This window comes from Neoarius graeffei, chromosome 3, assembly GCF_027579695.1.
Source record: "Neoarius graeffei isolate fNeoGra1 chromosome 3, fNeoGra1.pri, whole genome shotgun sequence".
Classification (NCBI taxonomy): domain Eukaryota; kingdom Metazoa; phylum Chordata; class Actinopteri; order Siluriformes; family Ariidae; genus Neoarius; species Neoarius graeffei.
In genome coordinates, this window is record NC_083571.1 from 25,267,030 (window position 1) to 25,281,903 (window position 14,874).

General features: G+C 45.1%; 1 protein-coding gene across 1 annotated transcript in view; it reads right to left on the reverse strand.

The window, feature by feature from the left end:
- ptprdb (protein tyrosine phosphatase receptor type Db) overlaps positions 1-14,874 on the reverse strand; it is a 234,783-nt gene that overhangs the window by 48,486 nt on the left and 171,423 nt on the right. The window contains exons 14-22 of the mRNA XM_060916548.1: positions 8,081-8,178; positions 6,410-6,666; positions 5,092-5,185; positions 3,488-3,697; positions 3,226-3,386; positions 3,044-3,055; positions 2,836-2,951; positions 2,683-2,715; positions 945-1,042 (exon numbers count right to left, since the gene is read on the reverse strand). Coding sequence (XP_060772531.1) covers positions 945-1,042; positions 2,683-2,715; positions 2,836-2,951; positions 3,044-3,055; positions 3,226-3,386; positions 3,488-3,697; positions 5,092-5,185; positions 6,410-6,666; positions 8,081-8,178 — 1,079 coding nt within the window. The remainder of the gene's footprint in view (positions 1-944; positions 1,043-2,682; positions 2,716-2,835; positions 2,952-3,043; positions 3,056-3,225; positions 3,387-3,487; positions 3,698-5,091; positions 5,186-6,409; positions 6,667-8,080; positions 8,179-14,874) is intronic.

Below are 14,874 nucleotides of genomic sequence, written 5' to 3' on the forward strand. Positions count from 1 at the left end.
GAAGTATTGAGTTGCGTTGCTGACACATTACCAAGCCTTATTTCCTTGTTTGGTTTTCTGATCCCTGATTTCCTGTTTCTCGTCTTTGTTTCTGCCGAGTCTACGATAGCCTGTTACTCGACCTGTTGCCCGTTTCACTGTTTTACCTGCCGTTCTGGATTGTTTATGTCTTCACTTGTATTAATAAACGCACCTTCTGCACTTACATCCGTCTCCCGACCATCTCTGACAGAATACTTCGCACTCCCTGATAAACAGAAGCACATTCACCTGTTCATACGTCATGTTCAGGAACAAACTAATGTTAATGGTGCTAAAACAGCCAGCGTCAAATGATGCGGTTGGAGTCTTGTTCTCGGATCAGTAATGGGCTCGACTTGAAAAAATTTTTTATGGTTTGGACTTGAACACTGGGGACTCGAGACCGGACTCGGACTCGAGGTTTAGTGACTCGACTACAACACTGGCTGCTACATATGGCACTCATTTCATCCTCTTTGAAAATACATATTTCGAAGAAGATATTTTTATACTGGGCGGCACGGTGGTGTAGTGGTTAGCGCTGTCGCCTCCTGGGTTCTGGGTTCGAGCCCCGGGGCCGGCGAGGGCCTTTCTGTGCGGCGTTTGCATGTTCTCCCCGTGTCCGCGTGGGTTTCCTCCGGGTGCTCCGGTTTCCCCCACAGTCCAAAGACATGCAGGTTAGGTTAACTGGTGACTCTAAATTGACCGTAGGTGTGAATGTGAGTGTGAATGGTTGTCTGTGTCTATGTGTCAGCCCTGTGATGACCTGGCGACTTGTCCAGGGTGTACCCCGCCTTTCGCCCGTAGTCAGCTGGGATAGGCTCCAGCTTGCCTGCGACCCTGTAGAAGGATAAAGCGGCTACAGATAATGAGATGAGATGAGATATTTTTATACTCAAAATGACAGACATGAGTGACCTTACCTCATACTCCTGAGAGAACCTTAGGCTCTCGTTGGCCTTCTTTCTCTCTATGTAACTGGGCAATTCTGAGATAGGGACTGGAGGATGACTGGTCATACCTGCCAATCAGAAAGCACAGGGTGAATCTGAGAATAGCTTACACACAGTGACAGAGGAAGTTATGGTTGAGTTGAGTGACACTGCCTGACGCAGGAATGAAAAGAAATCAGCTTAGTTTTTCTTAGGACCAGAAAGCAGTATATGACCAGAAAGAGGAGCGAGAGTAGTTTGACAGTATCATCACAAAACTATTAAAGGTCCCATGGCATGAAATTTTCACTTTCTGAGGTTTTTTAACGTTAAAATGAGTTCCTCTGACCTTCTTAAGTCACCCCAGTGGCTAGAAATTTCATAATGTGTAAACCAAACTATGCCCAACATTTGAGAATGGCGCATCAAAACGGCGCGTTGATAAGCTCTTCCCTTTACTACGTCAGCAAGGGAGATGATCCCCACGCCCCCCCTCTGGATTCCCACCCACTGTATGAATTGCCCGCCCAGTTGTAGTGAGGAGACCATAGAGGATACAACATGGCATCACTCACCTAAGCGAGCGAAACATGGAAGTTGCGCTGTACATGGATGTGACAACACAGAAAGGAGTCTGTTTTTTACTGCCGACGGGAGAGACCCTGAAGACGCAGTGGCTTAATTTTATTTACTCCAATAATACGCCGTCGAGTCTACCTAAGACGGTGTATGTTTGTCGGAAGCATTTTCCTGATGAATCTTTCCACAACTTGGGACAGTACAGGGCAGGTTTTGCACATCAACTGTCACTGAAGCCTGGGTCCGTACCAAGCGTCCCTGCCGCATCAGCCACAAACACCGAACAAGTAAGTGTATAACTGTTAAGTTGTTTTGCCGTGTTTTAAAATCGGTGCCACGTTAGCCTTGCAATGGCTACATTAGCTGTGCAGCTAACCGCTTCCTGCAGTTAGCCAGGTACTCTGCGCTACAAAACCAAAAAGCATGCAGCATGCTCTGTTATAATAGCCAATCAAAACAGTTTTTACAAAGACACCCACATTCTTTTTTTTAAGTCACTCGTTCATTTTATTTGTTTGTTTGTTCAGTAAAAACCCAAACATTTGTTGAATTTATTTTATTTCCTCGCGTCGCACCTTAATGACGTCAGCGCGCGATATTTTTCCCTTCGCGGTTTGTTCCTTCTCTCTCGCCATAGTAAGACACCCACATCCGCTTGTTCTGACCCACTGGAGGTAGCGTCACAGTGCTGTTAGCCAATCAGAGGTAACACGTTTACATGTCATGAATATTAATGATAAGACCCGCCCCCACCCTCTACCCTTCCCCGCCTCCTGCTTCTCATTAGCAAAACGACGCACTGGGAAAAGCGCTGAAATGGGGCTTTCTCCCAGGAGGCTATATCTACGTGCCGAGGGTTCATTTCGAGAAAGGCTGCGGATATCACATCCGGAAACCTCCACGAGCCCGTTTAAAGCATCAACAAACCACCATGCCATGGGTCCTTTAAATTACTTAAATGTCAGTTTATTAGTCAGTTTACATTCCAGCCCCATTCCATTAGTCGACGGTTATTTTGTGTGTGTGTGTGTGTGTGGGGGGGTTCTGTCTGCATGTCTGTAGCTCTTAATGAATCAGGACGGGTTAGTCATGTCTGTTCTTGTAGATGGAAGTTAAAAGGTTAATATAAAAATGAACAATCACAACTAACTTGGCAAACGACGATAACCAGAAGAACGCAAACCTAGAAAGGAAAGAGTATCATTTTGATAACTTTGATATGTGTGTGCTTTTCCAGTATCGGGTTGTCTAGCGTGTTACCCAGTTCGGGAAAAGTGGATGTTGGGGAGCAGGCGTGTATTACCGGGTGTTGGGAAGTTGATCCTGCGGAGCTCCACGGGGTCTGAGGGATGCTGGGAGCTCATAGCTTTGCCACTACTCGGGAAGCTGCACTTTCTGCCTTCTAATTCCGCCCGCTTCCTGTACAAGGAAAATCACAAGCACAGTATTTCTCCCTGTCAATATTCTGTATTTTATTTGCAATCTTACGTTTCCATTTTGTATGCACTGACCTGTCTGGTTTGCTGGTTTGTATCCGGAGCATAGGGAGAGAAAAATAATGTTAAAAAGATGCATTCAGACATCCACAGCATACAAAATTAACCATTCAAAGCCCTCTTTGTTCGTCACCATAAGTGCTGGTCACTTCTTGTCCCTCCCAGATGCTTTTCTAATCCCTCTACTCTTATTTCACCTCTTAAACAGGAGGATGAGGATGACTATGCTGATGATGAAGATGACAGCCAGTACAGGCCCCACCACCCAAAGCAGCCCCTCCTCCTCGTCCACTATTGGCTGAGGCTCCATGTCTGAGAACACCATGGGGTCAGAAAACGGGCTGGTTGAGTACACGGTCTACAATGGACAACAAATAACAAATGATAAGAGGTTGAGAGCAAGATCGAGAGTGAGACAGAGAGACCATGTGAGACAAAAAGAGACGGAGAGAGACTCACATTCTGTCCCAGCTCTAAAATGGCCAGCACGAAGCAGACGTATTCCTGTCCATTGAGAAGCTGTCGGTTCAGGAACACTCCATACACACGCCTGTCTCCAAGCTTAAACTCGGAGGGAAGATTCTGGAAGTAGGCGCTGATGTACGGCTTCAGCTCGGCCTGCCTCCGTAAACGTACCGATCGGCTCGTGCCATTGATCATCCTCAGAAGCTGAAACAAATATCATGTAATATAAAAGAAATTGTGGTATAAAACAGGGCTTTGAACCGGTTCAAGGAACGAAAACGAAAACCGGGAACTTTTTCTATCTCACATGGAACAGAAACGAAACCAGAAACTTTATTATTTTTTATGTTCCGGAACAGAAACGCTTGTTAATACCGGTTTTTATTTCGTTCCTCAAAGTTTCTGTAGCCTACAAATAGTCATTCTTCTCCTGCGCAAGTTTCTATTCCCGCTGGGGTTCACTTCCTGTGTGACGTTCGCTGATTGAATGGAGAGAGCGGGAAGGTGGACTGCCATCACGTCTCCATTACTGAGTGTCTGAGCAAAGAAGAGCCTGAACGTTGCAACCTCCCTATTGGCTGTTTGTAAAAATGTATCAGTTGTTGCCCTTCCCACGGGAATCATCGCGGGCTCGAGAGACGAGACCTGACGAGTTAGTTCGTTGGTAGCAGAACAAAATGTCTGGACACAAATCGGGTTTTCAGAAAAGGAAAGAAAATAAACGGAGGGTCGAAAATACAAAAAAGGAGGCAGAAAATGCAAAACGAGTTTTAAGGTAGGACAAATGGTTACTTTTCTAAGGCAGCCCGCCGTGGCTGCAGGCTTTCAGTTGTGTCATTGAATGGTTACTTTTCTGAGGCAGCCCGCTGTGGCTGCCTGCAGGCTTATTTATTATAGCCCATTTAGTTAAAATAGTTGATATAAAATGTTTATAGTTATAGTTATGTGATGGTTGTCCTGATTTAGACTGGTTTTTTTTGGGGGGGGGGGGGGGGGGGGTTGCGCGATGTTGCACCCGGGTCCAGATTAGGGCAGAACCGGCCCTGGCTACATTTCAGGTGTAGTTTGTTTTATGTATGTATGTACTTGCATAGATGTGTACTTGGTCTTCCAATATGGCGCCTAACAAAATCTCGCGGCGCGGTGACGTCATGCGGTAGCCCTCTATAGGGCCTGACTAGCCTTTGGTAACACACTAAACGAATTATCTTTCATTTTTGGCACTTTTTCTGTTTGTGTAGATGGGAAGACATACTGAGAATCCAAATCGCCAACATTTGAAATAATAATTGTTTTGAATTATTTCTTGTCTTATTTAATGAAGGTTGTAATAGAATTGGCCTACATTTGGCTTAAGCTGGATGAGACAGAGACATCATTTTATAGCCATTTGTTAAACAGCTGACAGGGAATGTAATTAACCGTTCCGGGAACGAAATTTTTTTGTTCTAACCGGTTCGGGAACGTCTATTTAATGGTGGAACCCCAAACCGGAAACGTTAAAATTCCGTTTCTGTTCGGAACGAACCAATAGGAAAAAAATTCCGGTTCAAAGCCCTGGTATAAAATACAGTGAATGGCAATCTCTGAGAAAGTACCTCATCTAAATTCATGTCGTCTGGATCACTCCAAGGATTCTGGAAGTTTCCTCCTCTCTGCCTCTTCAGTGGGACGACAACGATATAGAAACCCCTGCATGGATTAAAAAAAAAAAAAAAGCCACACACATCAGACATAGCATGTCGCTGATGGCTGCTTATTAACGTTTAGTTGCAGTTATTGCTGCACAAGGGGGTCACACCATGTAAGGATTTATTCTTGATCTCAGTTTAACCAAGAAGGTATTAACTTATTTGTAACCTATTTGTATGCTCTACTCATCTCATCTCATTATCTCTAGCCGCTTTATCCTTCTACAGGGTCGCAGGCAAGCTGGAGCCTATCCCAGCTGACTACGGGCGAAAGGCGGGGTACACCCTGGACAAGTCGCCAGGTCATCACAGGGCTGACACATAGACACAGACAACCATTCACACTCACATTCACACCTACGGTCAATTTAGAGTCCCCAGTTACCCTAACCTGCATGTCTTTGGACTGTGGGGGAAACCGGAGCACCCGGAGGAAACCCACGCGGACACGGGGAGAACATGCAAACTCCGCACAGAAAGGCCCTCGCCGGCCACGGGGCTTGAACCCGGACCTTCTTGCTGTGAGGCGACAGCGCTAACCACTACACCACCGTGCCGCCCTATGCTCTACTGACGTGCAAATATTTTGTGGAACATTCCATTGCCCTGTGCTATCTTAAGAACAGGCTGTACATCAGAACATTCTGCTTATTACTGATAAGAAATGTGTCTGAACATTCTGCTTATTGATGTAGATAACTTGACCCACTTAGAAGCAAGGTCTCCTCACTCACATGTAGCCTTCATACACACACACACTCATTCACACACTCACTCACATGCAGTCTGCACACACACCTGCATATAAAATCTCCTGTTGTCTTTGTCTTTTCGGGGAATTGTGAATAAAGACTGTGAAACTATGGGGTTCCTGTCTTGTTTTGTGATTCGCCCCAGAGCTCTGGGTGACATGAAGGGACCGATCTGCGAGAGGGTGATTGCTCCGGTTGGAGCAAGAGACGGTGAATCTCTGTCCTAACACACCAGATACTGAAAGCAAAGGTTCACATACTTTTGCCACTCACAGATATATAATATTGGATCATTTTCCTCAATAAATAAATGACCACGTATAATATTTTTGTCTCATTTGTTTAACTGGGTTCTCTTTATCTACTTTTAGGACTTGTGTGAAAATCTTGACGATGTTTTAGGTCATATTTATGCAGAAATATAGAAAGGGTTCACAAACTTTCAAGCACCACTGTAATTGCATGAGGCTTACCTGACAGGAGCGTGTGTGTGCACGGAGGGCAGCTGCAGTGTGACTGTGCTGTCGGAGCTGCTCTTCTCCACTAGTTGAGGTTTTCTAGGCAGCAGGTTTGGTGCGGTCATGGCGTCGGCACGGTGCTGCAGGCCCTCCCTGCCGTCTGCTTTATTACTCAGAAGGAACGTATAGCGCGACTGAGGCTTTAACTCGGTGACCCGCTGCTGCCCGAGACGCCCGTCTACATCCAGTTTGTGACCGTCGCCGTACGAGACCTGAGCAATGAGGTACAAACGGAGATTACGATAAGTTTGAATATGGGTCTGTCTCAGAAACTGGGTACTGTGGGGGTACCCCACTAAATATACTCACAGTCAATAAACTATACGGTTTTGAACGGTGATATTGGTTTTAATTTGAAATAAAATGATGAAAGAAATAACAGATAAAACTAAATCTTTGATGTGAATACTCTATTCAGAATTTGGCAAAAATTCTGCAAATTTGTGGAAAAATGGCGGCTTGATCTGGGACATGATAAACGGTTGACTACATCGCATTCCCTTAAAAAGGCTGTAGTCCACTGAAAAGTCTACAGTTATCACTAATTGTATTTTAAGTCGTAACTTTATACACCAAAGGATTGGCGCACTCACAGAATAATCATAACCGTACTAAAACATCATGCAAAATATTTGATCACCGTTGTAACTCCATTTTCCGCAGACCCAAAACCAATACGATCGTGTGTTTTGACCTAAACGGAAAGCCTCAGGGTCAAGGTCACGACCTCACCAAAAGTAGCAACTTAAAATCACTACGCCGTATAACAATTTAGTTATAAATCTGCGATTTTGTTTTTTAAAACGAACGCTGAAAGTTAGGTATAGAATATGTTTCTTACAGAATATGTTACGATGGTAGCTGGGCTTGTATGAATTTCTGAGCTATAAAATGAGTTGTGGTCTATTTTTTACCGTAGCGTGTTATTTGTGTGCGGGGAAGGACACACATTAACAATCTGCATGTGTAGAATGGAATTTTCCACTCCAGCAGTTAGAAGTTGATCGTGCTTCCATTTGCGGTCTCTCTGTTACGCGGGTCATCTGTTCGGACGTTATCACTGAAAAGGTGAGTTTTGACAGTCAGCGCGACCTTCAGCCGGTACAGTCGCTGTTCTTTTACCACCGCCCTTATTCTCATCTTTCCGGTGTGTTCTTGATTTTTCCAGTGTGTCCTATTTCGCCATATCAAATACCCAAAATGTATCATATTATTCATATTTAAGTGAATAATCAATTCAGTCATCATAACTTGGCATTTTTAACCGAAGCAATCAAAAAGAGGAAATTTATTCAATATTTTCACTCATCTGTGAAGGAGGGGCTTTAATTCTTCATGATGTAGTTATTTTATATGGAAATCAATTTTACAAAAGCATTTGAATTGTAATCAAAAAAATTTCCACAGTGGAGGCCAGATAAAGCAAGATACTATCTTTATTCTTATTAAACATGACAAAAGAAACATTGAGTGTTAGGCAAATGCAAAAAAAAATAGTAAAATTAGAAAATTAATTTTTTGACCATAATGTCCCAAATGAGAGACCAGTTTCTGAGACAGACCCATATACATAAACACGACAGTGTAATTCTAAGCCCTCTTGCGCGCACACTGTGTTATACTTACAATAAAAGTCGAGGGTTTGTTCTGTGAGGTTCGTGGCTCCCAGACAAGCCATACTGAGCTCTTCATAGCAGCTTTCACATGGAAGTTCACAGCAAACACTTAAAAATAAACAAATAAATGACATTTCACTGTTTAGTCACACGTGAGACAAACAAAACTATCAGGAGATCCACCAGTGATGACGAAGTGCAGGAGCAACCTAACAGCTGTGAGATTTACGTCGGTCACGTTATTGACACCGATCTCATCAGAGCAAAATTATTACCTACCTGTAGACCAGCGTCAGAGCTGACGTCAAACCAAAAAATTAAAACGTCTGCGGGAGTTTAATCATATACACAGCTACAGTCAGGCGCCTCAACTTAGAACGTGACTTTGGTGGACAGCAATGACAATACACTCGGAAGACAGATTTACATGCTTACACACACACACAGATGCACATTTAAAAGTGGTAAACGCCATTTCTGTGCAAGTGTGCGCGCACACACACACACAGGAGGAATATTCTGTATCTGCTTTGAAGGACAGATGTTTCCTCGCTGCCATCACCGTTACTGTACGCAACCTCATGCCACGAGTTATATTTTGTGTCTCTTCCCATCGCACTGTGAGAAATGTCGAATCCACTCTGCTTGTAGACAGTTTTAAACATGCTGAGCTTCTGAGGTCGTTGCTATGTGCCATATGAATGCAGACGTGGTGAGCTGACTGTAAGGAAAAGACACGGGAGAATTATATTATGGATTTTTACGCACCAACAACAAGACGCGGCGAATTTTATAGCTTGTGGGAGTCTGCCGTATAAATAACTGCTACTGACACCATCATACATCACACTAGCACTTTATTACACAACAAAATCTTCTTTTAGTATACGTTCTGATGAAAGGTGATTGATTTCTAAACGACAGAGGTCACAAGGGTCAAACAGTGGTCGTATCAATGATAGTAGCATCCTGTGAAGCTTGGTGTGTGTGTGGTCTCGCACCTGGGATACCCCGCTCTTTCACCCGACCAACGTTTTATGCAATCCGCAATCCACCTGGTAACCACCGACCCTGCCGTGCTGTCGCTCAGCAACAGGAGGTTGCCATGACATGCTTGCTGATGTGGAGTTCAGAAACGCCGCACTGATGAACTGCGGGGGAGCCCCAGGCATTGCAGGAGCATTGTGGGATATAGGAAATGAAGTTCTAATCTCAAAGATCAACCAGGCCATCAAGGTAAATGCTGCAGAAGAACAGGTTGAGGTAAAAAAAAAAAAAACGGTTCATCCCTCTCCTTAAAAAAAAAAAAAACATTTGGGATGACAGAGGATAAAAGAGAAGAGGGGTTTAAGATTATATCCGATTGTATAACAGATAAAACAATTCAACAGGCGAAAGATGTTGAGACATTTTGTTCTTGTGTACAGTAGATTAAAATCCATGGGGCCTTGAAAGAAGTGCAAGGGGGGGATTTATTTCTGAAAACGTTTAAGATGTGCAACAAAGGGAGGAGTAGGGATTCAGGTGGTTGTAAGCCCAAGCACTTGGAAGTCATTCTGCCCTCCTCGGTGCGGATCAACTGCGTGCGCTCGTGGGTCCTGGCTCTGCTTCTGGGAGAACAGCGACCATCTGCCTTCACAATGCGGTAGTGATGGTACAGTGGCGTATCTGTGATTTGCACCTCGTCTTTGTCATGTTCCACGACAGTGTACTGTAACATTTCCATTATCCCAGGAATAAGGGGTGGGGCCAAGGTCATCCACAGACGGGCGGTGTAAATGTCACTTCCTGGTGAGGTTCTGAAGGAATGAGTTTATGGGGTGGAAGAGTTGAATTCTGAGTTTTGTTTAACTTTAGAACAAGAGTATGATGATGATGGACATTCCATTCCATCAAGAAAAAAGAAGACAAAACAGACATGAAGACAGAGACCACAAGAGTGTGTACGGCAGTGCTGGAGTTGAGTCACTTATGCCGCTTTTCCACTACAAACGTGGCTGAGTCGGGGTGAGCCGTGCGGTGCTGAGTTGGGCTGAGTCGAGCTGAGTGGGGCTGTTGGAGTTGCATTTCGACTACAACCGCGCTGAACCGTGCTGGCTGGAAGTGGGTGGACACATTGGGTGGAGTTAGCGAAAGTGGGTGGACGTCACGTGATGTCGTTAGGCGGCGCAAACAGTGACATCAGTGAGCTTTTAAGCGGTAGTCTCACGACCCGGATAGTAAACAATAAACATGGAGGACATGGAGTCGTTAGTGTTGCTGGTCTTGGTTCTGTGGCTTGTTGTCACCAACAACGCCAACAGATACTGGCAAGAGCGTATAGATGAGGCGAGGCGCATAAGGCTTCAGAAATTCTCGCAATTCGTAATTCTTCTTCTTCCGGGTTTACGGTGTTTACAGATCCCAGCGTGCTCGCGGGGCGTGTGTGGGCATGTGAGGACACTCCTCCTCACCAATCAGTGCACAGGGGAGTGTCTCCTCACGCCCCTAGCCCTACTCGGCTCGGTTTGGCTCGCTTCAGCCCCACTCCAAAACCGTGCGAGTTTTGGGTGCTAAGCAGGGCTGAAGCGAGCTGAGTCGTGCTGCTCTGAGGTAGTCGAAACGCGAGCCGTGTCGGGCTGAAGTGAGCTGAAGCGAGCTGAAGTGAGCTGAAAAAGGGTAGTGGAAAAGGGCCATAAGCCTCGAGTCCCCATAATATTTTTGTCTCATTTGTTTAACTGGGTTCTCTTTATCTACTTTTAGGACTTGTGTGAAAATCTGATGATGTTTTCGGTCATATTTATGCAGTAATATAGAAAGTTCTAAAGGGTTCACAAACTTTCAAGCACCACTGTATAGACGCTAGGAGTTCAATGTTGTTGTGAGATGTTAATAAGCACAAAGAACCGTCTGCTGGAACCATTCACGCATAGCACGACAGAGTCCAAGAAAAAGACTCCAACCGCACCATTTGGCGGTGGCTGTTGCTGCCTTTATGTGAAACCGTTTATGGCGCACGCGCTGTCCGGAGCGCGCCCGAGAGTCTATCTGATGCACACGCCAAGGTGCGCAGGTGTGACACTCTTGCACGCAATTTGTACAAAAATTAATGTAGATATAAATAGCTTATGCCAAATTATTATGGCATGTTACAAAAAATAAAGAAAAAAAATCAGAGTCCTCGTCTTCAATTTACAAGTCCGAATGCAGTTAATGCACGAGTCTGAGTCATCAGTGCTCAAGTCCAAGTCAAGTCACGAGTCCTTAAAATTAGGGCACGAGTCGGACTCGAGTACTACAAGCCTGGTGTATGGTGATATTGCACAACATAAAAAGTGATCTTTAAAGTGCATATCCTGGACCAATTTCGGTTTTTTTTTATATGAAAGTATGTCCCTTTACACATTCATCCAGAAGGGTAATTTTGCACAAGGCCATCTGTCTACAGCAGAAAAAAATAAAATAACAAAACGCGTCTGGAAAAATCCCAAGGGAGTCTGGAGCCAGATTCGTGGCGTCACCTGCAGAAACGCCAGCAGGCTGTGTGAGCTTTGCATGGTTTCAGTGCACAGCCTGTGTAGACCAAGCGCTCCCATTTCTCTCTCATTGCCCGGTCTTTTGGAAAGCGATGAGTACTAATCCCATCAAGATTGGTGTTGCTACACACTCCTACGATACATCTGTGCGGATCAACTGGCTGGAGTCTTCACAAGGATTTTTAACCAGTCCCTGTCTCAGGCCATTGTCCCATCCTGCCTTAAGTCCTCAACCATTGTACCGCTGCAAAAAAAAACTAACATCAACACCCTGAATGACTACCGCCCATTGGCACTTACACCTGTCATCATGAAGTGCTTTGAGAAACTGGTGCGGAGTCATATCCTTGCCTGCCTGCCTGCTGAGCTGGACCCTCTTCAATTTGCTTACAAAGCAAAGAGATCCACGGAGGATGTTGTATGCACAGCACTTCACGCTGCACTGACCCACTTGGAGCAGCAGGGGAGCTACGCCAGAATGCTCTTTGTGGACTTCAGCTCGGCATTTAACACCATCCTTCCACAACGACTGGTGTCCAAGCTGGCGGACCTTAGGGTGCCACCACTCACCTGCAGCTGGACATTGGACTTTCTGTCAGGCCGCTCCCAGAGGGTCAGGCTGAGTTCCTACACCTCCACTGCTCTCAGCCTGAACACCGGCTCGCCACAGGGTTGTGTACTTAGCCCACTCCTTTACACCCTCTACACGTATGCAGGGCTCGAAATTAACTTTTTTTCTTTGTGTCCCCCAGTGGTCCCGAATTCTGTGTTGTATTGTCCCGAATGGAAGCAATAGTGTCCCCATTTTTTTCCTCTCTGAAATAACCAGTGGTTAATATTATCATATGAAGTTACTATTATATTTGTAACTATGCGATTTTGAACCCTTTATATCATTTTTACAATAAGTCACAAGACACAAGCGACACATGTCCTATACATCATCTACTTCAAAATTAGTTATTGCATTTTCAGTTTATTAAACTTTGGCGATCTCACTGTATGAATAGATACCCGTTTATTTAAAGGGGCCAACTAGGGCCGAATCCCATTTCACCCCTTGGACCAACCCCTTGGCCCTTCCCCTCCATTTTGCGCGTTCGCGTGAAGGGGTAGGGGTATCCCAATCCCAGTTAACGCGGAGGGGTAGGGGAAGGGGTAGGGCTTCTGTACCCCTCCAAACGGAGATTTTCCTGGAGCAGACTCCGAACGAAGGGGTTTGAGTGATTTCCCACAATGCCGTGCGGATTTCAGCGAGATTTCATGCGGATTTCAGAAAGATGGCGGTTCCCGCGGCGAAAGATTGTCATAAATGTATTTTCTCCATTATTTACGTGTTTTAAGTTGTTATCCAGAGGAAACACGCCGCTTGATTCGCTTTCGAGCTGAGAATGAGCAGCGATTTCTGAAATCCAAGCTGCTGCTAAAAAGCTTTGGGAGTGAGTATTGTTTTCGGTTGCTTTACTGCGTACGTTTTGTTCTGTTATTCTCGCTTTTATTGGTTACATGAGTGTTCTGACACCTCATTCTGTCGGATGTGGTGCACGAAGCGCCAAAGATATCCCATTCAGTGGTGTTAGTTAACAAATCACACCCTGCCAGCAGAGATTTCTGCCTCTGGCTCTGACTGTAGCGGCTGGTCGCAGCCAATGACGCGTCGCGTTTTGCTAACGTAAACGCTGACAGAGGTACGCGATGACGTATGCGATCGTTGAAGGGCTATCCCAATACGTAAGGGTTGAATTTCAAGCCCTAGCCCTTGTAGCTCAGTTTCAAGGGGAAGGGCCAAGGGGAAGGCGGAGGGGTAGGGGTAGAAATTAGAATTGGGATTGGGCCTAGCTCATTCAGAAAATGTTTCAACTCCCTACATCTGCAGTACACTTTAGTTGAAAATAAGACCCCTTTTATGTTCATTTCATCTACTTATACCTTGAATATCTGTTGGCACTTATAAGGCCAACTTATAATTTTCACCCTTACCGTTATCCATTTTTATGAACTTTCCGTTATCCATTACCGTTATCCATTTTTATGAACTTTCCGTTATCCATTTTTATGAACTTTCCGTTATCCATTTTTATGAACTTTCCGTTATCCATTTTTATGAACTTTCCGTTATCCATTTTATGAACTTTCGCTGCTGAAACGTGGGTGCAAATGTTAGCAACATCAGCATAGTGGCAGGTCCGAGCCTAGTTGTGCTGCTGACTGACTAAACTTTCTGAACTAGAAAGACACCAAGAAAACTCACTTATTCTGTTGAACGGTATCTTCCGTCAATATCATCCACATCATTCCTGTTGTATTTTATAACGTGTCTAACAGTGTTCATTCAGTTCATTCAGTTGCTAGCGTTGCCTGCAGACCAGGCGATGACACTTTGGATCCTGAAGGTCCCGGAGACGTTATGTCTGGGCTTTCAGTTTCTTCCCCGCGGTCGGTCCGCTTCAACCACTTCAGCATTTTTGTTCTGGCAAGAGTCGGCGCAGCGTGTGCGCTAGCAATTCCATTCCGAGTCCATATAATGCGGACACCGGCCGAAGATTCTAGAACAGAATGCGCTGCTCTGTAGCCTACTGATGCAGGTGCATCGAAAGTGTAGCTACTATGTATTTTTCGCTGTTAGCGTTTTAAAATTAAAATTGACAAATTAGGTGAATGTCTACGTATGTGTTACGGCTTTGTAAATAATATTAATGTAGAACTTTTTTTCTAGATCTATTTTTTTCCATTGTCCCGGGATTGTCCCAGATATGATAATTTTGTGTCCCGATGACATTTTTTATGGTCCCTGGGACGTCGGGACACCGTTAGTTTCGAGCGCTGCACGTATGACTGTGTCTCCACCCACCTTAGCAACAAGATTGTAAAGTTTGCAGATGACACAACCGTGGTCAGACTCATCTCGGGCGAGGAGGGTGAGCTAGCATACAGGGACGAGGTGGAGCGGCTGTCAGAGTGGTGCAAAGTCAACAATCTGCTCCTCAATACCGCCAAAACAAAGGAGCTGGTTATTGACTTTAGGAAAAACAAAGCTGACATCCAGCCACTCATCATCAACGGGGCCTGTGTGGAGAGGGTCCCGGTGTTCAGGTTTCTTGGCCTTGAGCTGGAGAACGACCTAATCTGGAGTGCCAACACCAAGGAGCTGCTGAAGAAGGCGCAACAGAGACTGTACTTTCTGAGAATCCTCAGAAAGAACTGTCTCCCCCAAAATCTGCTCCGAGCCTTCTATCACCGCTCCACAGAGAGTGTACTCACGTACGGACTGTGTATTTGGTACAGCAGA